General features: G+C 45.8%; 1 protein-coding gene across 1 annotated transcript in view; it reads left to right on the plus strand.

Annotated features, from left to right (window-relative positions):
• Positions 1 to 256: 256 nt before the first annotated feature.
• Positions 257 to 22,859, plus strand: part of HPSE2 (heparanase 2 (inactive)) — a 120,743-nt gene continuing 98,140 nt past the window's right edge. The window contains exons 1-3 of the mRNA XM_082224989.1: positions 257 to 1,111; positions 2,013 to 2,170; positions 17,786 to 17,947. Coding sequence (XP_082081115.1) covers positions 507 to 1,111; positions 2,013 to 2,170; positions 17,786 to 17,947 — 925 coding nt within the window. The 5' untranslated portion in view covers positions 257 to 506. The remainder of the gene's footprint in view (positions 1,112 to 2,012; positions 2,171 to 17,785; positions 17,948 to 22,859) is intronic.

A 22,859-nucleotide genomic window follows, 5' to 3' on the forward strand; every position in this document is an offset into this window, starting at 1 on the left:
CCAGCCTCCCGGGAACGACTCACCCGCGCTGCGTCCGGACTCGGATTCTTTCCCCTTTTCCCCTCCCGGGAGCGCCGGGACTTCCTCCTTTCGTTCTCTCCAGTCTCAGCACCGAAGGCAGAGGCTGACAGTGGGGTGGAGATGGGCACCCATGCTCCCCTCCAGCCCCCAGATTTTTGACTGTCCAGAGCCAAAGGCCGGCGGAAAAGATTGTGTGAACGGAGAGACAGACTCCTGCTCACCTACCCATCTCTCGGGCTACTCTTGCGCGAGGTTTCCGCGTCGGGGCTGGGGAGAGACGAGGCAACGACGGTCAGGGGGTTCCCGTTATTCGCCTCCGGTTGGGGCTGCTCTTGCCAAGCCACCTTTTTGTAGCGAGACTGTTAGCAACGGCGGCGGCGACGGGAGGCCTCCTACCCGGCAGTTGGAGAGAAGGAAGCCCGGTGCGCGCGCGGAGGGGGGGGAGGCCAATCCCCTCCCCATCTCCCCCTTCCCCCTCCCTCCGGATGCGCGCAGGCCCCCTCCGGGAGCCGGCCTGGCCCCTCGGGGAACCCGTGCCGAGAGGGTTAACCCCGGAGCGACTCCCCTTTACCTTTGCGAGAGCGAAAATGTCCGCAGGCGGCGGCTCTTCCAGGGGCGGCGCTGGCGAACAAGGCGTCTTGGCACCGGCCCCGGGGAAGGCTGGTCAGGGGCGTGAGCTCCCCTCTCCCACCAGCACCAAAACATTGGGGGGCAGGGGGAAAAAGGCAGCTTCGCCCCCACGCTTTGCACTCCGGACAATTAGCCGCCCGCGACTGGCTGTGCCCGGCGCGGGACTTAATTCGGGGAGCCCCCCTCGGCCTCGGCCCAGCATGCCCTGCCCCAGCGCTGGCCCTCCCGGCTTCCTGGCCCTCTTGGCCCCTGGACTAGCGCTGCTGGCTCACCTCTCGCTCCCCTCGCAGGCCGGGGTGAGGCGCCTTCCCGCCGGGACTGGCCCGCAGGGCGCCCCGGGCCGGACGCTCATCCTCCTGGACGTGAGCGCCAGGAGCCCCCTCCGCGTCACCAGCCAGAACTTCCTCTCGCTGCAGCTGGATCCCTCCATCCTCCACGACGGCTGGCTGGACTTCCTCAGGTAAGGAGGGGCGGCAGCGGCTCCCCAGCCTTCCCCACCCCACGGGCTCGCTCCCCTCCTGCCAGCCCGCCTCGGCGCCCCCTCCGCCCTGCCGCGCGCTACCCCAGCGCGCCCTTTGCGCTCCGCGCGTCCCCCCTCCACGGCCTCGCCGAGCCGCGGCTGGGACGCGAGGAGGAGGCCGGGCCATGGTTCCTATTAAGATGCACATGTTTGCAATGGAGAAAGCATCTCGGAAAGGCTGGCTGGAGGGGGGGGAGAGAAATGCTGCCGCTTGCCTTAGCCCCACCGCCCGCGCCCGGTTCTGGAGCGGGTTTCAGCCCCGAGAGGGCGAATCTGAAGCTGATGACCGTCGATGTCCCAGGGGGCGGTCACTCCAGGGCTTCTTGGGTCAGGAGAACCGCTCCCCTACGCGATTAAGGGGGCCCTGATGGGAGAGAGTCCGAGGGAATCCCCCCAGAGCCCGCGGCGATGCCCAAGACGGGGCAGGCTTGCCCTCCAGCCGGTCCGCGAGGAAAGAGAGAGGGGCGTCCCAGGGTCGCGTCGCTGCCCGTCGGGAGAGCGCAAGCTCCAGGTCTCCTTTCTCAGCCGCATCTCTCCCGGCTGCCTCCGGAGGGCTGGAGAAGATGCCCCCGTCGTCCCTCTGGTCGGTCTTCCGTGGGGCGAAGGGTGGCTTTCCGGGCCCTTGGCGACGGCAGCCGGTGCGGGAGCGCAGCCCTCTTTTGCTTCTCCGGGCAGCCTCCTCTTTCTCTTCCGGGCCTTTGACGGCCTGACGGGCTAGCGGCGCCCTCGGTGTGCACCGGGGGAGGCGCGATGGCGGTGCTCCGAGCGCGGCTTGCCTCTCTGGTCGGGCCCTGGGCTGCGCAGGATCCGTCCTCTCTCACGCAGTTCCTTGTCCGCGCAGCTCCCGGCGTCTGGTGACCCTGGCCCGTGGTCTGGCGCCCGCCTTCCTCCGCTTCGCCGGCAAGAGGACCGACTTCTTGCAGTTCCAGAACGTGAAGAACCCGGCCAAGAGCCGAGGCGGACCCGGACCCGACTACTACCTCAAGAACTACGAGGACGGTGAGGCTGCGGAAGCGCAGGCAGGGGCCAAGCAGGGGAGAGGGCTGCGGCGGGGAAAGAGGGGCGAGGCGGCGATCCCGCTATTCCCTGGACGGGACGGACATGGGGGGGGGTGCGATCCTAGAAACGGAGGAAGGATACTCACTCTGCAGACCCCGGCAAACCCTTCCATTATCAGTGATTGGGCGATGGGGAGGAGAGGCAGGCTCTTAGTATGGGGCAAATGAGGCTTATCACTTCGAGCTAGTGATAAGGATAAGGAGATGGCCCTTAGTGAACTGGGGCCAAAGTAAGTTCTCTGCTTATTTGGGTCTTTTTGCTGCCAGCAATGGCTGAGCCCATGCAGGTGACTTTAAAACAACTCACACATTTACACCTGACTTGTGATTAAAAGCCCTCCTGTGCTGCTTGGCAGGATGGTAAAGATGCCTAAGGCTCCCAAGCAGGGTGGCAGCAAGGGTCAGATAATTTCGTCCCTGGTATCTTGTGCAAGAAGCAGTTGAGGTGGTGATGGGCTGCTACCCCAGACCCAAGCAATACCTTCCTTGCAGATGTGCACCTGCTTCTGTGCCAGCATGTTTGGAGTGTGGCTCCAGAGAGTGTTGAGGACCTCAAGGCATATATGCTGGGATGGTTGCATGACACAGCCTGGCGTTTGTGATGGTGCATTGGGAAGGCTTGTGCCAGACAGACATCATTAACCCTTTTGCTCTGTGTGTATTTTGCAAGAGAGCTAAAAGTGGTTGCTAAACTGTGTCCACAGGTTGTATTTAACTAAGCTTTACTCATAATAGACTCCTTGAAATTGATGGACATCAATTAACACATGACTAACGTAGGTGTGTTAATTTTAATGGGTCTACTCTGTGTAAAGGTTAGTTGAATGTCACCCTATAGGTCCATGTGTGAGAAGAGCAATTTGGTATTCAACTGGTGGTTCAGGACCCACATTAGGTTGCATCCTGATTTATGGTAAATACATAGTTTTTTTGGGTGTGTGTTTTTTAAGGGTCACCAAATTCATGTTTGGGTAAAAGATGGGCTGAGGGTCTGAAAAATTTGAAGACTAGGGGGAAAGGCAGAGGAGAAGATTCCACCTGTAGCTTTGCTGAATCAGACCAGACACCCATCTAATCCCCACACTCTCCACAGCAGTAGTTGCAAGGCAGGGAGGAGAAAACCACCCCCTCTTGTTTACCTGGTAATTGGAGATACATTGCCTATAAAGAGGAACGTTTGGTTTTTAATCTAGCATGGCCAATGAAATAATCTTTACCCATGAACTGGCTTAATTCACTTTTAACAGTGGGCTCCTACCTATATTTACCCAGAAGTTCCACTTGGTTCCGTGGTGCTTACTCTCAGATAAGCGGGTCTAGGACTGCAGCCTAAAGTGGTTGCTATCAATTATGCTATCAATTATGCCATTTGCCTGTCCTCTGCTTACTGCCAGTTGTTACACCAGGCACAACTGGTGGGCAAAACTAAAAGCAAAATACATGGAAGTACAAATTACACTTTGTGAGTGTGTGATTTAGGCAGAAATCCAGAATATGCAAATATCAAGATAAAAAATGGAAAGTAATAATCTAAACAAAAACCTCATGGTTACCGCGCAACAAAGGTTGGTCATACAAAGTGAAGACATGGTGTCTCAAAATCTACCAGAATCCACAACCCTCCAAAATTTACCCCTCGGACATGGTGGGGCAAACTCTCCACAGGGATTTCTTTATATTTAGACCATTTCAAAATTAATTGTATATTTAACTTTTCTTCTACTGTGGGATTGTGGCTGGATCAATCTTTGACAAAACACTTTGGGTTTAAGAGATTTAACATACAAAGAAGTAAACAGTGCATCTTTCCCCAGGAACACAGGCAATTTCAATGGATTAGTCAGCTTGTTGAGAGAGACATAGAATAGTGTAGGACACAGTAACCCAAGGAAACAAGGGTAGATGGAGATGCTTCCTTGCCTGATCCTTCCCTGCCATCCATGGTATAGTTGGTGCTGTGATTTGTGCACTGATCTCTCCCACCTTTATCCTCTGGCTGAGATTACGATATTCCCTCATCCTTCATTTTTATCTTGGAGATTGCAGGGTACTTTACTTTGGAGGCACCCGCGCAAAGGGGTAGAGGGCACAAAAATATTGGGGAGAGTGTGGAAGGGGCAAAGTGCATTTTGGGATGGGGAGAGCTTTGTCCCACATGCTATATTTCTTAAAGAAAAAATATGGTATATTTCATATACATTCAGGTTGTCATCAACGTCTTTTCTCTGACGTGAGTCCGTTGATTTTGATGGAGTTTAGTTTTCCTGTAAGCGTGCTTGGGGACTGCAGCCTTATTTTAATTTCTAGTGTATGATCCAGTTACAATTTGTATGTAAAAAGTGCATTTTCTTCAAGCAGCTGTTGGACTCTACCAATGAGGTGGTGCGAGGCTAAGTTGCTTGTTTCCCCTCCCTGGTGATACCTATAGTACTTAAAGGCAGAAAATCTGAACTGCGCACGTATCCCACCTTTAAAGGACATTATTTCCCCCTCCCCCAAAGAGTCCTGGGAACTTTAGTTTATCCTACACAGAACAACACTTCCCAGCATCTTTAACAAACTACAGTTCCCAGGATTCTTTGTGGGAGATAATGTGCTTTAAATGTATGATGAATATGCACCCTTTGGTTTTTAACGCCTGGTGGTTTTCAAGAACCTGCAACCAGTCTGGGCAAATGGAATGCATGCCAGCATTTCTGGTGAAGCTGAGTATTTCCGGTGAAGATGAGCAACACAGTAAGGGGCAGGCTTGGGCCGGTCTGATGCTAGAAAGGCCTGGCTCCATGTTACAAGACTCTGCTCTTTCTCTTAGCAGGAGCCTGCCCATACCACTCCTTTGACACTTCTTGCCACTTCTTGAACTCAATAATTCAAGATGTGTGTGTGTGTGTGTGTGTGTGTGTGTGTGTGAGAGAGAGAGAGAGAGAGAGAGATCCTCTGCCACCACTACCAACTTAGAAGTGGTATATGAATACCAAGGGCTATGCATTAGATCAGTAATTCTTACAGAAACCATATACAGCAGACACACAACTACAGCAGGTCCTGCTCATTTTGTTAGCTGAACTGAATTTATAACTGGATCAGAAATGAAGGAGAACATTCACACAACACCTCTAGACACCTCCTTTTACAGCACACATTTTCTCTCCTTTACTTACTCAGCTCAGGGTGCTTCTGCTCCACTTCCTGACAATTTGGGAAAAATATCAGTTTCTACTTCTTTCTCCCTGTTTCAGGGGTGAACCTTGGGAGTGAGGAAAGACACAGGGCATTTTCTTAACAGTAGTAAACTTCTTGCTCAATACTTTAGTATCTACTTAGAGTCAAGACTTCATGTCTGTAGCTGAAATAAATGCTGGTAAACACATAGGGCTGAAAAGGTTTTCCATGAATGCCCAGTTTTCTCAGTTAACCTTTGGCTTGTTAGAAGCAGCTTTTCTAGCAAAGTATATTTGCTTATTATCATTTAACCATTGATCTTACTCTCAAATTTTCCACCCCATTTGTAAACTGAGCTAAAGTCCCATAATGTTTGTAAAGTTTGACTTGCTGCCACAAAAAAGACTACACTGGAGTAGTGCCACAATGGTAACATAAGGTCTGTCCTCACACATTTTTCTAGTGCTGCAATCCTGTAAATACTTAATTTAGGAACAAGCCCCAAGAAGAACACAGTTGTACAGGATTGGACTGCAAAGTCCAAGTGGTTGAGTTTATTATTTCACAAGCCTAAATCGTAATATGAACATTATGTCCCTTTTCTAAATACTGATTTCAACTTAACTTCTTCCTTCTAAGCAATATATGTAGAATGGCCATTTTTCTTGGGATTTATTATTTTCAGCAGGGCTGAAAGCTGCAATGACTAATTGCTAATTAAGCAATTAAATCAGAACACTCCCCATCAAAGGGAATTCCTGGCAGCTGAAGACTTTGATGTAAACCATCCATGTGCCCTTCTTGACTTAGGAATGTCGCAATGATCACCCTAACAATAAATTAATAGTGTGTAATATTTGGATAGGAGTATTATCTTGAAATACACTCAAAAGTCCATCTGCCTGTAATATTTATTTACATACATTGCTCTGGGAATTAACTTTCTTATTTTTGAAAAACAGTAATTTGTTTTAATATTTCTATTCATCAAAGTTTTTAAGCCTTTCTTCTTGCCTAGGCAGATGACCTGGTTGAAGCCTCTGCAACTTCCCATATGTTTTGGGCTCCATTTTCCTCACCGCTAGCCAGAAGATCCAGTGATAAGGGATTATGCCAGCTGCAATTCAGAATATCTGAAAGGCACCAGGCTGAGGAAGGCTGGTCTAGACTTCTGTTGCATAAGTACTGAGATTTGGTGTGTGGACATTTTGGCTCACACTCTTCATTGCTGTGATACACTGGCTTGCACTGTACAAGATGACATGCTAACTCTGGATTAATTAGTGAAGGGTAAATATAGTCTCTGGGTGTGCACTCACAGTTTATTTAAAATTGGAGGTATCTAGGGGATGTATTGACATATTCAGGTTATAACTACTCAGTTTAAAGCCACAATCCTGTGCAAACTTAGGAAATGTAAGAAGCTACCTTAGTTTACACCAGACCATTAGTCCACCTAGCTGGTAATTTCTGGTCCCCAACCTTTTTTGAGCTCTGGGGCACATTTGCAAAATCTAAGCAACTATTGCAGACACTGCAAAATGACTTTCACAGAAGAACTGCAGATGCTTAGAACACACCCAACCCTGACCAAAAACCCGGCATAACACCTACATGCTCCAAAACAAAGAAGACCAAAAAAAAGCAGCAAAGCCCCACAAACACTGACAACAAAAAGGCAAAAAACCAACCAACCCAACTCTCAATTAAAAAACTACACAAATTAGAACCTTGGAGAGGCAGGGAAACCTTAGTGCATGCCCAAGTGAGTGTCTGAGGATGCCACAGTGCCCACAAGCACTGTATAGGGGACCCCAGACCCACAACGATTAGCAGTGGCTCTGCATCATTTCAGGCAGGAATCTGTCCCAGCCCTATTTGGAGATGCTGGGGAATTTAACTCTTTTCCTTTCCCACTGAGCTATAGCCTCTTCCTTACATGGGAATAAGCTTCATTCAGTAACAGTGGTATTTACTTACAAGTAAACATCTACAGAAGGGATGAGACCCCTGTTTTAGCCCCACATTGGGCAAAAAGATTCCTGTATTTCAGGAAGTTAGACAAGGTGACCCTTGTGGTCTCTTTCAACTCTGTGATTCTACTTTATAATGTGACCATGAGACATCCAGAAAGTATAAAACAATGCAGCTACATAAGAACATGAATCATTCCCAAAATATAATACTGATTGTCCCTGAATCTTCCTGCCACATTTGCCATTCTCCCCTGCAACTCCAGTGTGGCCTGTCACACCCTTTGAGAACCACTGCCTTAAAGAAACAACATAATCCACACTTGTCGATTCTCAGTATAAACCAAAAAATGCATCACTAGAACTTAATTTAGAGATGCAACTGTATATCATTTTAAGTTCATAGACTTTTAGGATGAGTTTCCTTTTAACAGAGACTATGCAAGAGTTGGTTTGTGAACTGCACCTTCTGTATTAAGGTGATAACCTCTGGTCTGGAGAAAAACAAATGAGGAATCAGACTTTAAATTCCAAAGGAAAGTAACAAGATCCACGTGCGTGCACACACACCCCTTTCAGCCTTTCTTTGGCTGCATGACCCAGGAGGCTGTTAGCTGAAGATTTTCCATAAGTCATTACTGAGGAAGCCAATTAATCCCAGACAGACCTCAGCGGGTAGGTCGGCAACAGAGAGGATGTCTCATAGAGATCTTGTCTGCCTGGACAAGAGGCTTCCAGCCCCAGTTCCTTTCTTTCCTCCTATGGCTTCTTTTTGATGGAGATACCTCGGTCAGAAGGGGTGATACAAACCTGAGATTCTCTTTGCAGGCACGGAAAAAGTGCCCCCCCCCCGCATCCTGCTTCACCTATACGTACTTCTGCCTGCTCCCTCTTTCCTTCCCACCCAAACTTGCTTTGTTGAGGCCACTGCAGTTTAAAAGCTAAAGGAGAAACTGCTCATTGGTAGCATAAAACCTCTCTGACCAAGAGCTGTGGTTGGTTCACACTAAACATTTGCAGAAATAAGTGTTCGCTCAGCCCAAAGGTCAATATTTCAACAAGTTGTGGTAGGGAACTTACACTTATTAAATGTCTTCGCCCAGGTTTCTTTGCTGTTGAGTGACTGCGGCCTTTTGTTTCTTCCATTTTTCCCTCCTGGCAATAAAGTTGAAATGTAGCAGCCCTTCAAAATGAAGTTTCTCATAGAAGTTGTAACCACAGGTCTTAACTTTTCATCACTTAAATGTGGAACAGAACCATTGCAAATGGGGGAAGGAGGGAGGGGACACATGTGGTGTGTATCAGAGATCAGTGTAAATCAGAAAGGTGTGGTGAGGGGGATTTCCTGCCCACAGGCCCAGTGTTCTTACTGGCTCCCCTGCACAGGCTCTTGGAATTGCAGACAGGACCTTCTTCCCACAGAGTGTTACAGAGAACCATTCTTTTTTGTGGGCGAGGGGAGGCAAAGATCCTTGCAACACCCTCAAGACAAATTGGCTGGCCATGGCATGGATGCATGTGACGAGGAGATCCGTATTTGCAACAACATCTGACCTGACGTACAGACTGTGTTCTGCAAACATGGGTCTGTTGCTGGCTGCTCTGGAAATGCCTTCTGCTTCCCTTCAGATAATAGTGGAAATGTATGAAGGGGAAATGCACACCTTCCCTTCTGTACAATGCTTTGCATTGTCCTGGCCACTATTGCAATTACTTCTGCACCTTCAGATCAATCATTGTTAAACCATGTCAAGTACCACATTTTTCTTGAGTAGGAATAGTTTTGTTGGCTTGCTTTCTTGGAGCACTGCCTGCCATTATGGAACTACGGTAACTTTTGTTTCCCAATTTTCAGACAACAGGTGTAAAAATAACAAAAAGCCTCGTGGCTCAATGTAGATGAACAAATGTCACGTTTAAGGTGCCAGAAGGCTCTTAGGGCTCTTCTAGATGAACTGTTTATTGAGCATTCATTCCAATCTGCTTGTGTGGAGGTTATATGATGCTGTGCCAAGGGATTGCACATGACGTGTGATGCTAATTATTTCCCCCCAAGAGTTAAATGATAACTAATCAGAGGCAGCTACAGGAGAGCTATGAGATTCAGGTGAGGGTCAGATGCCTTGTCAATCCCAGCAGGTATATAAGAGGAGACTGCCCAAGCCACAGAATGCATGTGCAGAGTGCTGGAGATCCAGAATGCATGTGCAGACTGCTGGAGATCCAGACACAGGAAAAGGAATGTCCAGCTTTTGTGGCAATTTATAATCTTGTCTTTTCCCCCAAACAACCATCTCTTGCCCATTCTGCTAGTTCCTGAGGCTTGTTTGGTGGCAACATGGAGGAGAGACTTCTCAGTGGTGGTGCCCTGGTTTGGAACATCCTCCCTGCAGAGATATGACTGCCACTGATGCTGATCTTTTGGCGCCAGCTAAAGACTTGGCTGTTTGCCCAGGCCTTCATTGGAGTTAAATGTCAGACTGATGGTTGTGATTATTCTGATTATGATTTATTGGCCTGGGCAGGCCGTGTCGGTCTTTAATATACCTGCTGGGATTGACAAGGCATCTGACCCTCACCTGAATCTCATAGCTCTCCTGTAGCTGCCTCTGATTAGTTATCATTTAACTCTTGGGGGCAAATAATTAGCATCACACCTCACGTGCATGGAAGTTGCCGAACCTGTTAACCAACTAGAAGGATTACTGTTAATAGCATCAGTGATATCGCTAGATAGTTTTAATGAACTGCAAAAGCATTTTTAGTTTGCTTTCTGTTGCCTAATAACTTTTCTTTATTAGTGCCACTTGGTTTTGTACGATTCCTTGCAAATGAAGGAAAACAACTTTTCTGCTTGTATATGTTTATAATATAATTTTGGTTACTGAGGACAAACAAGAATGTACAAAAACAAGATTGGGTGCAGGCCTGGCCAGGACAAAGGTGTCCTGACTGTGACAAAGGTGACCTGTGTGCTAGCTTGCTTGATTAACAGCTGTTGGGAACTTCAAGGTCCCTTCTCTCCCTTCTTATAGTCTTTGTACTGGACCTGGAGACTCCAATAGAGAGCATTCCATGTCAAGAAGGAGGGCAAGTGGGCACTCTATCAAATGACAGGACAGGAGTTACACGGAGCAGGGTCTTTTCACTGGTGGTGCCCATTGTATGCCTCGCTCTTCCCAGACCTGCTCTCTTTTGGCCTGTATTTTGGAGCTTTATAATTTAGGAAGCCTTTGGAAGAAGTGGTTGACAAGTCTTATCAGTTGCTGACGTATGAGCGGATTTTATTTGCTGCTATTCTGTGCTTCTGGTGCACCAGGGTTTACACCAGTGTAATAGAGTTGGCCAGGATGCCAGAAGGGATACAATTTATGAGCTTTCTCCATTATCTGCACAGCAGGGGTTGTTCAGTCAATAGTGCAAAGGCTGAGCTGAAGCATTCCCTGTTTGGGGTCGCTGTTTGGTAGTACCCAATTGGTTAGCTGTCAGATTCTAGAGCTCCCTATTGGTGGCTCTTAAGTAATTCACAAAATACAGAGTCCATTCATAAAACACAGTGTTCATTCATAAAGCAATAACTTAAATCTCCATTGCTACATATTGGGTGTATATTTCAGCAGTTGAACGTACAAGTTTATGGCCATGCTGTAGTGTAGTGCTTATGCGACTGTGAATAAAAGGTGGCTGGGGTCATTTTCTCGGGGTTTGGGGGGGGAAGAGGTGACAAAACTGATTTCCAATAAGTGCCCCCCATTTATTTCCATTACAAGTCCTTGAGTCTGTACTCTGAATGGTGACACCAGGGACCTAGAAGGTGCTGGGCTTGTCAGTCCAACCCCTGCACAGCCTCATCAGTGCTGACAATTAGAGCAATTGAGCCAAATTGGGCCCCGCGGGCCACTCCTAAGGGGGCCCCTGCAACTGGGCAATCTAGATGGATTTTATTTATATCTATAATATTTTGCAGACTTTGGCTGTGAACTGGGGCCCTACAAAAAAAAAAGATTCAAGTTGTGCCCCACTGCTTCAAATTGGGCCCCACTGGCTAGCCCTGAGTCTAATAGTTGCTGGGCATGTGTTGCCCTGCCCTTGTATGAAGTCTTGGGTTTACAATTTTGGGGGAGGGGAGACTGCACTGGGGAGCAGGAGGGCTGGTGAGGCCCCCTTGATTTAGAGACCCCAGGCTTCAGCCTACTTAGCCTATACATAAATCCGGCACGGATAGGTACCTAGTTTGTCTAGCTTTTGCTGGACAGTTCTTACATTAGTGAACTTGTGCTACCTTCAGAAATTGAATAGTGCAACTAACTAGGCAAAAAAGAACGGAGCAAAGACACAATAAATTGTAGTGTAAAAGGAAGGTCAAGTGCTGCCTTTCCCATCAACTGCTTGTGACAATTCTTGGTTTTGCAATAAGCAAACCGTGTCTACTTTGGTTTCTGATATGTTGGTTATTTTTAGTTTAGCTTAAGTTGCCCTATTATAATATCAGAAGAAATGGCTGAACTAAGAAATCATTAAAGAATGAAGAAGCCCAACATTGTATGTGCTTTAAAGGCAGTTTAGTGGTGAGTATAGTAGAGAGATTATAGTTTTAGGACCAAGATAAATTTGACTTAGTCTGGTCCAAAAAAACTTCTTGTCATTGCATGATTAATTCAACTTTCTGAGCCTTTGAGTCTGCTCAGGAACAGACACATTTACCAGAACAAATACATCCTCCCTGCCCCCATGGCTCCACCCAATTAACAGCTTTTCATTATGGTAGTTAGCATAAATCCCCTTGGGGTAAAATACTCACCTTATCTGATTTTATGCCAAGGCCCAGACACCCTAGTCACCGAATACTTCTAAAAACTTGGCCAGAGAGCTGAGAGAAATCACAGAAGCCATTTTAATGACCATGACCTTTTTAACTAGCTATTTTCAAAGCTTTACAGCTTTCCATTTACTGGCTCTCTTGTCTGATGACCAAGAGACAGTGGGTTTGATCCCTACAGGATGTCTCACTCTCCAGTGTCGCCCTGCCTCACTTATTTCCATACGTGTTGGGGTTGGTTTGTTTTTTGTCAAACAGAAGGTACAATTAAAGTTTCTTTTAAAATTCATTTGGGATTAGTCTGAAAAGTTTAAACAAAGCCCCCCTCAATGTAATTTTTGGGTAATGGCTATGTGGTGGGCATTCTAGCTCTTGGGAAATATTCACTCAGGTCTTTAGGCATCCCAAAGGAATGCAGGGCTCCACCCACAGAAGAAAGCCCTTTCTGTGGACTCACACGCTCTCTCTGCCTCATACATACCAGTTTACCATACATACCATACATACTCTGTCCCTTGATACCAGTTTAGAGAAGGCTGATGGATGGGGTGTGAGATGTACTAATCTCTGCTGGAATTTCTCCTCCCACTGCAGAGGGGATCTCCCTCTGGGAAATTATTTGGGATGCTTTGAACCCAGAGTGCAGAGGGCACTCTTCTGCCATGGCTGGAATGGGACAGAATTTCCAAACTCCCCTGGTCTGTGCCTTATTGTGAAGGCGGGAGCTTTCTAACCTACCCTGGGCTGATATGCCGAGGTAACATAGAGTGGCTGGAGCATGCTGCCTACAGAAGGCCTCCTTGTGCCTCTGCACTATGGTGTGAGGAGTCCTTTACTTTGCTTTTCGAGTCCTCTGGATTTTGTGTCCTGCAGTCAGCCGCAGCTCACCCACCTGCCACACGGGTGTGCTCCCTTCATACTGCATCCATCTGTGAGTCTGCTGTATCAAGGACTGCACACAGGATGGTTGCACATAGTCATGATTCAACATTCACAGCAAGGACCTGGTGATCCATAGCTGTATTGCAACCAAGACCAAGAGTTCTAGGCAGAGCTCAACCCACCAACCCAACCCCCATCTTTCATATGATATCTTGGGCTAATTCTTTGTCAGTATTTGCACACTTAGGTAGGAGCAAGTCCCACTGACAATAGTGAGACTTATTCCCAAGTAAACATGCACACATTTGGGCTAAAGGGCAAACCAGCCAAGAGTCTGGTTTCCTGGAAGAACAGTTAGGTAGTTTTAACTCGTTAAAATGATGGGATGAGAGTAGACAAAGTGGGTGGGATTTTTGTGTCCTTTTCCTTATCCAGCTTCATATTCTGTTCCCCCCTATATTTCTTGTTCCTAATTCCTTCCTTCTACCATCTCAGCTGGCTTTTAACCTCCTTGGGAGGAATTGTGATCTATAAATCCAATAAATAAAAATAATATTTTTCCCCCTCTTTTGGCAGTCATAATTATAATTGCTCAGAATGGGGGGTGGGGTAAGGGGGGTGGAGAAGCCCCAACAATAATGAACTGGGATATCAAATGTTGGGAAATCAGGAAAGTTAACTTATTGGATTAAAGACAGGAAAAAACCTAGGAGGAGTTGGCAGGATGGATAATTTTGATAATAAAAAAACTATTGTAGGAACAATACAGTTTTACAGCATATTGGTGTTTATTTATGGATATGGAAAATTTCAGTAACATAAGCAGATTGTTGTATTCAGGCTATTGATTAACTATTAAGTTAAATAATTAAGAAATTTATATTATTTGGAATTTGTGAACGTTGTATTTATATGGTTGAATAATTGAATTTTAAGTAAGTACTGTAAGTGAAATTGCTCCTGAAGGGGTGTGGTGACAGCATCAGCATTGCTTGATTTGCTTGATGCCACCACAATATATTGGGTAGTGGCACCTACAGAGGTCTCTGTAGGCTGGTTCCAGCCCATGGGCCACTGGTTCCTATCCCTGGCTTAAACAAACCACAGATCCTTGAATTCAAACATCATGGAAGATTGGGGTCAGTTTAAAACCAGAAGTGGATGTTTCCTGTTTCCTTCTCTGATGCATGAAAAGGTAAGGGGCACCAGCCTGAGACTTGTTGCAGCTCATTCACATAACAGGAAACTCTGGCTTCCCATAGTGTCTGAGCCAGCATGGTGTAGTGGTTAAGAGCGGTGGACTCGTAATCTGGTGAACCAGGATCGCCTCCCCCCTCCTCCACATGCAGCTGTTGGGTGACCTTGGGCTAGTCACACTTTTCTGAAGTCTCTCAGCCTCACTCACCTCACAGAGTGTTTGTTGTGGGGGAGGAAGGGAAAGCAGAAGAGTTTAGATTCGATATCCTGCTTTATCACTACCCGAAGGAGTCTCAAAGTGGCTAACATTCTCCAAAGGAGATTGTTGGCCACTTTGAGATTCCTTAAGGGGAGTGAAAGGCAGGATATCAAGTCCAAACTCTTCTTCTGAACTTGGCTACCAAATGAGCTGAGTTGAGATTTGAACCAAGGATTTCCTGGCTCCCTGGTTATATGCTTAGTTACTGCAGCATTCCAACTGTCTTCCCTGAAATGGGTCCACCATTAGAATTGAATATAACTTTTATTTTAAAAGAAAGCATAGACTGGACTCAATTAAGTTAGGCACACCTTTCCCAACCTTGGGTCCCCAGATATTGTTGGACTACAACTCTCATCATTCTTAGCTAGCAGGGCAAGTGGTGAGGGATGGTGGAATTAGTAGTTCAACAACATCTGGGGACCCAAGGTTGAGAAAGACTGGGTTAGACAGTGCTCATGAGTCCTAATTTTGTGAAACGGGGATGATAATCAGCCTATCTTACAGATTTTCTACTGGGCATGCTGAAGGTAAATAAGGAACAGGCACAGCCTCTTGAAATGGAACAAGAAATGGTGCCCTCTATAAGTCAATGAGCAGAGTACCAAAAGCAAGACAAGTTATTTTGGCACCTGAGGCAGAAATTCTTATAGGTGTCTCTTCCCATCCCTGGTAGTAATGTGTTATCTGTCTATCTATCTATCTAATCTCTCTCTCATCTATCTCAATTTGGTGGCCTTTCATGACACCCATAATCAGATACTTGAAGTGGACACTTCAGACTGACTCAGCTACACGCTTATCTTGCATGATTTATAGATACAGCGGTATCTCCGGTTACGAACTTAATTCATTCTGGAGGTCCATTTGTAACCTGAAACCGTTCTTAACATGAGGTGTGCTTTCGCTAATGGCGTCTTCCACTGCCACTGTGCCACTGGTGTGTGACTTCCGCTCGCATCCCTGGGCAAAGTTTGCAACCAGGAGCATCTACTTCTGGGTTAGTGGAGCTCATAACCCGAAGCATTTGTAAGGAGGACTGTACGTAACATGAGGTTCCGTTGTACACTAGAATATGTGTGCTGTTCTATATGCCCATGTCATATCTGTTTATTTACATGAAACTTAAAGGATCAAATGATACTGGGTGAGGCAAGGAGGAAGGGAGAAAAATATCTCAGCTAGTTGCCTAGCAACTAGACCACATGATTTTTGTTCCCTCTCTTCTCTTAACTTCATGAGCAGATGAATAAGGAGTGTGTGTGTAAAAGTGGTGTCCTTCATGCATAATGGGAAGTGTGCTGGTTTTGGGTTCATGCACGCAGAATGAGGGCTGGCATAAAACATAATTTTAATCTGCAGAGTCAATCAACAAGTTTGTACAGCTGTTTCAGGGCCACCTCTATTTCAGCAGCCTGATGTCACCTTATGAAGGCATACCCAGAAATTATCAATTTTTAAGAAAGGGCTGACCATGGTGCACCAAATAAGGGAATGTTTTTAAATCGCCATCTATCACTGCAGGGAGGAGGTCCTCTCACTCACTTACTGGTGGTGGGTAGCCCCCTGCCTGCCATTGAATTCTCTTCCTGAGCAGGCTATCTAGTAGCATTGAGAGAGGTTCATCAGCAATTATTCCGGGAAGAATGTAAAAATATGGCTGTTGGCGAAACCTTAGCTGCTCATAGAAACCTTGCCTTCAGATAGCCTCCAGTCTGTGACTTTTGTTCTGAGCATGGGACTGAGACAGCACTGATTGGCATTTGGTCATAAATTCTTGCAGCTTGACAGGCACTCTTTTATTCCATTAATTTGTGGTCTTTTACAAGCATTGATCATGAAGTGCTGGTGACATGATGACTATAGAACCTAATGGGAAGTTGTGAGACCACTCTTGAGTGATTCCACTTAGTCCTGCAAGGTCTCTGAAATGCTGATAGGAAGCTGCTCATCTATTCACTGATACCTTTCCTGTGATGTCCTGCAGGGGTCATCCTGTTCTATTTCCCAGTTATAAGTCAAGACAGGTAGCCATATTTACCGTATTTTTCACTCTATAACATGCACCCGACCATAACACGCACATAGTTTTTAGAGGAGGAAAATCCGTAGGCATGTCACCCGTAGGCATTCCCTCCATAACACGCACAGACATTTCCCCTTACTTTTTAGGAGGAAAAAAGTGAGTGTTATGGTGCAAAAAATACGGTATCTGCTGCAACAGAAGCAACAGAATCCTGTGGCACTCTGCAGCCTAAGAAATTATCATGGCCTAAGCTTTCAGGTAACTAGGGCCCACTTCCTCACTTGGTCGATACACACAGAGAGACACACACAGACCTGAACAGAGGGGGAAATATTTTAATACTAGAACCAAAATGCAAAAGGTATCAATAGGTCTTTTACATTTCTAGGCAGAATCAAATGTATACACGCTAACAACAAAGTGACCCATTTCATTTACAACAGTGCATCTCATGTTAACAGGCTTTTCATTATTATGCCGATGAAACACCTAAATGCCCCATCTCATCTGAGCCCAAATTCGCTAATAAACTCTAGTTCAGTAGTTTTATGCTGCAGGCAGCCTTATTCTTCAGTTGTATCTGAAGTGCCTTGGCAAATCTCTCTCTCTCTCTCTCTCTCTCTCTCTCTCTCTCTCTCACACACACACACACACACACTGCCCTTCATCAAAATATCTCAAGGCGATTGAAATACTCTCCCACCAGTTTCTGTATTTTAAAATGTCAGATTTCTAGCCATTTATACTCTTACATAACTCTTACATTACTCTGGTTTTTGTTTAGCAGCAGCAGCAGCAGCAGCAGCAGCAAGACTCTGTTGGTTGGCTATAGCATGAATCCCACTGGGAGATGTGTACATGACTAAGCCCCTGTTGGTATGACTGATGTTGTGAGATTCTGCCATGGTGCAAAAACATGAGGTTGTCAATGGCCATGTGCTGTTGTGTTTGGCTTGGTGACTCAGAACTTGTGCAGGCTTGGTCCAAGCAAAACTTCTCATTAAAAAGAAGGCATGAATGGTGAATGAAAATGCTGGCCGTCAGGGGTCTGAAGCTTATAGAGACATGAGATGCTGAGGAAGATTGACTGGAAGGAAGCACAGACCTGCAAGGGTCAGGTGGGAATGCATTGCCCATCAGGCAAGTTTGTCTGGTTTCAACTTAAAGAATAGAGACTTTTGCTAAGGACTGAAAGCTGTGAGTTTTTTTGTTGAGCCTTTTGTTCTTTTATACCACAGACATCATTCGCAGTGATATTGCCTTGGATAAACAGAAAGGCTGCAAGATTGCCCAGCACCCAGACATCATGTTGGAGCTACAGAGGGAAAAGGCAGCTCAGATGCACCTGGTTCTCCTCAAGGAGCAGTTTTCTAACACTTACACCAATCTCACGCTAACAGGTAAGGTTGCAAGGCCATCATGAGCCAAGGATCTGCCCTCATTGCTGAGACTCTGGTAGGACAAATTGCTGCTTGTTTCATGGTGAGAAGAGAAAGCAGGTGGCTCCTGAGCCATGGCAGCTCACAGTCGGCAGGAAATGTTACACAAATTAAAATGTAATCTAGAGTGTGTCTCCTCACTTTGCTGGCAACTTGGATGTTGCCAGTTTCATAATGCAAGAGAAAGCGACAATCTGACCGTGTTACACATAAACCAAAATCTGTGCCCAATAAGATAGAAGTCAGAGAAGGGGAATAAATACTAGGAAAACCCACATTGTGTTCATTCTTCTATTTGATGGTCTCACGTAACAGCAATAATGGGTTGGGTTGCTTAACAGCTTCTTGGGACACAGACAGACTCCTGGATTTGATTTAAGCAGCAAGAAGAGGTGATCTGTGGCTTTGAGCAGCGTTTTAATGCAGCCAGAACAACAAGAAAAATGATTAGCACATGCCCTTTAAAATGAAGTGAAAAATAGCTGTTCCATGAGTATTTATTTATTTAAAAATATGTGCATATAGCCTACCCTTTATCAGAACTGATACCAGGGCAGCAGGGTATGACATTAAACAACTGAATTTATACATAAACAATAGATAAGCCCATTAAAAATACATACACATGGGGCAACTATGAAAGGGCAGAATAGGCTAAAACAACCATTCCCTTACAAACATTTAAAATTCCTGTGTGAACAGGTAAGTTTTAATATGGTGGAAAAATGATATCAATGTCTGTGCCAGTTGGGTATGTAATGGGAGGACATTCCACAAATGGGGCACCACCAAGGAGAGGCTTGCCTTCAGGTATTTGGGTCCCAAACCATTTAGGGTTTTAAAGGTTGGCACCAACAAATTGAATTGGACTTGGTAGTGAGTAGAAAGATATATCATTGTTAATCTGGCAGCACCTCTTTATATGTCATATTCCTGACTCATCTTAGGTTTCTGCCTCAATTAAATATCTCTTATTACACATCCTAGGCATAAACCAGGGGCAGTCATCTTCTCTGGAAGGGCCACTCTATTCTTCAGATAGTGATCTGGGGACCACAAAGGTATTTGACTCAGATTTGACCTTTCCACATTCAACGCCAAAGCGAGACATATCATTCAGAGAACAAACTATCATATTCTCTGTATGAACAAAAAACTAAAGGCAAGCTTTTTACCGCACACACATTGATTAAAATATGATCGAGTTACCAGTAGGGATGGAAGAGAAATCTTAATGAGAAGCTACCTAATTTGTACTTCCCTAAATAATACTTGAACTTATGAACCAACTGTCCACTGGAATTTTTGCTTTGCCAAATTTTGCATTGAAATTCTCCATTTGCATAATGTGTATTAAAATATGCACATTAGGGGGAGGTATGTCTAAAAATGCATATGTCAGTGAAAATGTGAGCTTCTCATATGCACAGTTTTGTGTGTAATTTTGTGTAACAGACATAGTTTTGCAACCAGTTTTCTCTAATATGCTGCATTTTTATGTGTTAGAGAAAATTGGTTGCAAAACTATGTCTGCTATGCAAAATTACACACAAAACTGTGCATATGAGAAGCTCACATTAACATGTTGATATTTTTTTGTGAGAACATTTTTTTTAAAAAAACTGCAAGCTGATATGTAAATGCCAAGAGGTGAACTTGAGACTGGAAAAACGAGAGACCAAAATTGACAGTTTTGCCCATCTCTAGGTGCCAGTAGCTAGCTACGTTGTCGGGTGCAGCCAGCCTTCAGATGAGCATTTGGCCACCTGTTAAGTAAGCTCCCCTTTATTTAAAAAAATAAAAATCTGATGGGGGGGCTGCAGTTTTTTTGAGAGATGTAGCCCTGGGATGCTGTTCTTCAAGAGGCAACAGCTACTACTGCCTTCCTCTAAGATGCACTTGGTTGAGATGAGCGTTAGCAGGCCTAGCAGAAATTGTCTGACGACTTTCACCCTGGGCCTCTGCCCTAACAAGCAACACAAGTCTTTTTGTAGCTCTTTAGCACTCCTCAAAATAGCCGTGCAAGGATTTCAAGCTTCTTCCCCTCTCCCTGCCCTCACTTGCTTTAGTAGGAGGGATGCAGCAATTACTAAATTTGGTGTCCTTGAAACCAAAGCAGCACATGCACTTTGTGTGAACCCAGTAAATATTAAAGAGCAAATATAAAAGAGATAATGGTCCAGATGGAGCCGAGTGGCTGTTTCTATTACGGGTGTTGTTTGAATTATCCATGAAATGGGTCCTGGAATGACTGACAGGCTGTGAGGTAGTGGGGAGAGCTGCAGGGCACTCATAAATGTCTTGCCTGGCTAGTGGGAGGACAGGAGAGAAGGATCTAGTTCTCCCACCTCTGGCCAGTGGGTGGCAGCGGAAAGCCCCACCAAGAAGTGCCCAGGTTTTCACCAGAAACGAGGCCCAGGTTTAAAAAGAATCCCTAGTTCCCAAGGTTTTTGGATGGATGCTGAGTTTGTGTGACATGAACATCTATGTCAGCCTTTTGAACATGACAGCGCCACACGCTTTTGGGGGAGAAAACAGGAGGCATCCAGGGCTGGAGGCTTTCCCAGTCTCTTGAGAAGACACCTAGCTGTGACAGATCCCCAGACTTGTGCCTGCATGATGTTTGGGCAGGATCCCTTCAAGCCATTTATCATTTTGTGTAACATAAGCCCCTCAGCTGTTTATTCCCACTTGAGCTCTTGGAATCTCCCCTGACAACTTGCTTACTCTCCAGTAAACAAACTTCCCCCAGAAGGGAGGGTCTTCCCCTCCTGTGCTAGTCTGCACGGCAGTTTCAAAGAGGCCTAGGGCATTGCTTGCATTTTTGCCTGGGACCTAGCGCCCAAGGGGGCAGCCGGTTATTGCAGTCTCTTGGCCTTTTAAAGTGTGTTTATGTTGGGAGGGTAGAAGATTTCGGCTCCAGGTGCCTCTGTGAGGCAAAACGCCTTTCAAGTGGCAGGGCTGCGCGCAGCCTCCTTGGGTGAAATCGATGTAGCCTGATAATTGTTAGGAGGTTTAATCTCTCATTTCATAAATGTAACTTAGCTCTGTGTTCTTAGTAGGTAGAACATAATATTTACATATAACTAGACAGAGCCATGTAAATATTTCTCTTTCCTATGATGGATTCTATCATTTTGGTTGTGTGTATGGGATGGGATGAGATGACTGGCTGAGGGGGCAATTGCACCTGCTTCTTCATGATCAGAGGACAAATACTTGCAGGAGAAAAATGCATCAGGCAGGGGTTTTCTGGGGTGGAGTGAGGTGTAGGGAGTAAACTGTCCAAGTGTCAAGGGGCCCCTCCAGCATGGTGTGTTCTTCTTCACACAAAAATATTGCCTAATTGGTGGGTTTATTCTGCTTTAGTACCGTATGTTCTGTGATTTCCCCTCAATTATTATTGCTGTCCAGAGCGACTATAGTGCGACAAAAGTGGGACAAAAATAAACCAGAACACTTGTGGTATAAAAAGTTACTGGATTTCGACAGGAAATTACAGGATAGCCACTGACCAGGAGCGAACCGGTGTCACCTCTCCAAAACATTTGCAGGTGCAAACAGTATTGAAAGTGGGTCCACATGTGGCCACCCCAATAGCATCATGATCACAAATAATCATGAACGCACAATAAAAAGGATGCCTGGAGGAGCCCCAGGTCATTCACGGGATCACTACTTTCTTTATCAAGCCTTGTTTTGCCACCAGATGAACGTAGACTACACAGCTGCCTCTGAGCATGAAGCTCAACCTCTTGCACAAATGGCATCTTCCTGCTATTCCAGGGAAAATAACAAGCTATGGTAGTTAAAATGTGTTTTATTATCCTTTCCCACTACCCTGCCTTGCCATATGGCTAAACAGAAGAGCAAAGATAAGAGGTAAATATCTGTTAAATGGCTGTGTTCGTACCTATGCTAAAGGCTTTGGATCAGTTTCTGACAGAAAATCAGCCTTCAGTGTGCAGCCTTTATTTGACTGTTCCAGCCCTATGGCTTGATCACCTTTCAGCATACGACAGACTGCTTTTCCCACACTCCATTTTCCTTATCATACACCAACAGCGAGAATGATATGGCCATGAAATAGAGTAATTTAGATTCTCATCTTGCTGTGTGGCCCAGTGTAATGTGTTTTGAACCTGCCACAGGCCTAGGAATAATTGTGGGCCATGTGAATTGGCCCTCACTTCTCTCCCAAGTTAAGTGTCCCAGTGCTGGTCCTCTGCCAATTTCTGAAACCTGGCTGTTTGGACAGTGTCCTATTTGGAATGCAGCAGAGCCAGTTTTGCTTGTGAGTGAGTGTCTGAGAAAGTCATTCGGGGATGAAAACATCACCTCAGCTGGGACCTAGCAGAGGCCATTGGTCTCTTTGATTGGTGGAAGCTGTGGTGTTTTTTCCCCCATCTTCCTCCGCGTTCACACTTATATTTATTTTCAATGCTTATATCCCCCACTTCAAACAAATTTTCAAGTGCACTAGTAACATATTTCAAGTTTATCAAATACTGTAAATTGAGTATGAGACTTGCCGCCACCAATGGCAGAACCATGTGTGCTTACCCTACAGTTGTGGCCAAGGGTGAGGAAGTGCAGGTGGAACAATGAAATATAGAACAATGACTCAATGTAGCACCCCAGGGCAGGGAAATTTCCTTCTACTTCAAGGGTGTGGAAGCTTTTTCAGCCTGAGGGCCGCATTCCTTTCATAGATAAACTTCTGGGGGCCACCTGCCCTTGGTGTGTGAGGCAAAGGAGGCATGCAACAGTTAGAGGTTGTGCTAAAATGTACATCCTTTCTGTGGCTGGCTGTGGAAAGATTAGCATTGACCCTGCTTTTGCTTTCCATAGGGGGTGTTGCAATCACTTCCAG

Source organism: Podarcis vaucheri, assembly GCF_965113315.1.
Source record: "Podarcis vaucheri genome assembly, chromosome: 5".
NCBI classification, from domain to species: Eukaryota; Metazoa; Chordata; class Lepidosauria; order Squamata; family Lacertidae; genus Podarcis; species Podarcis vaucheri.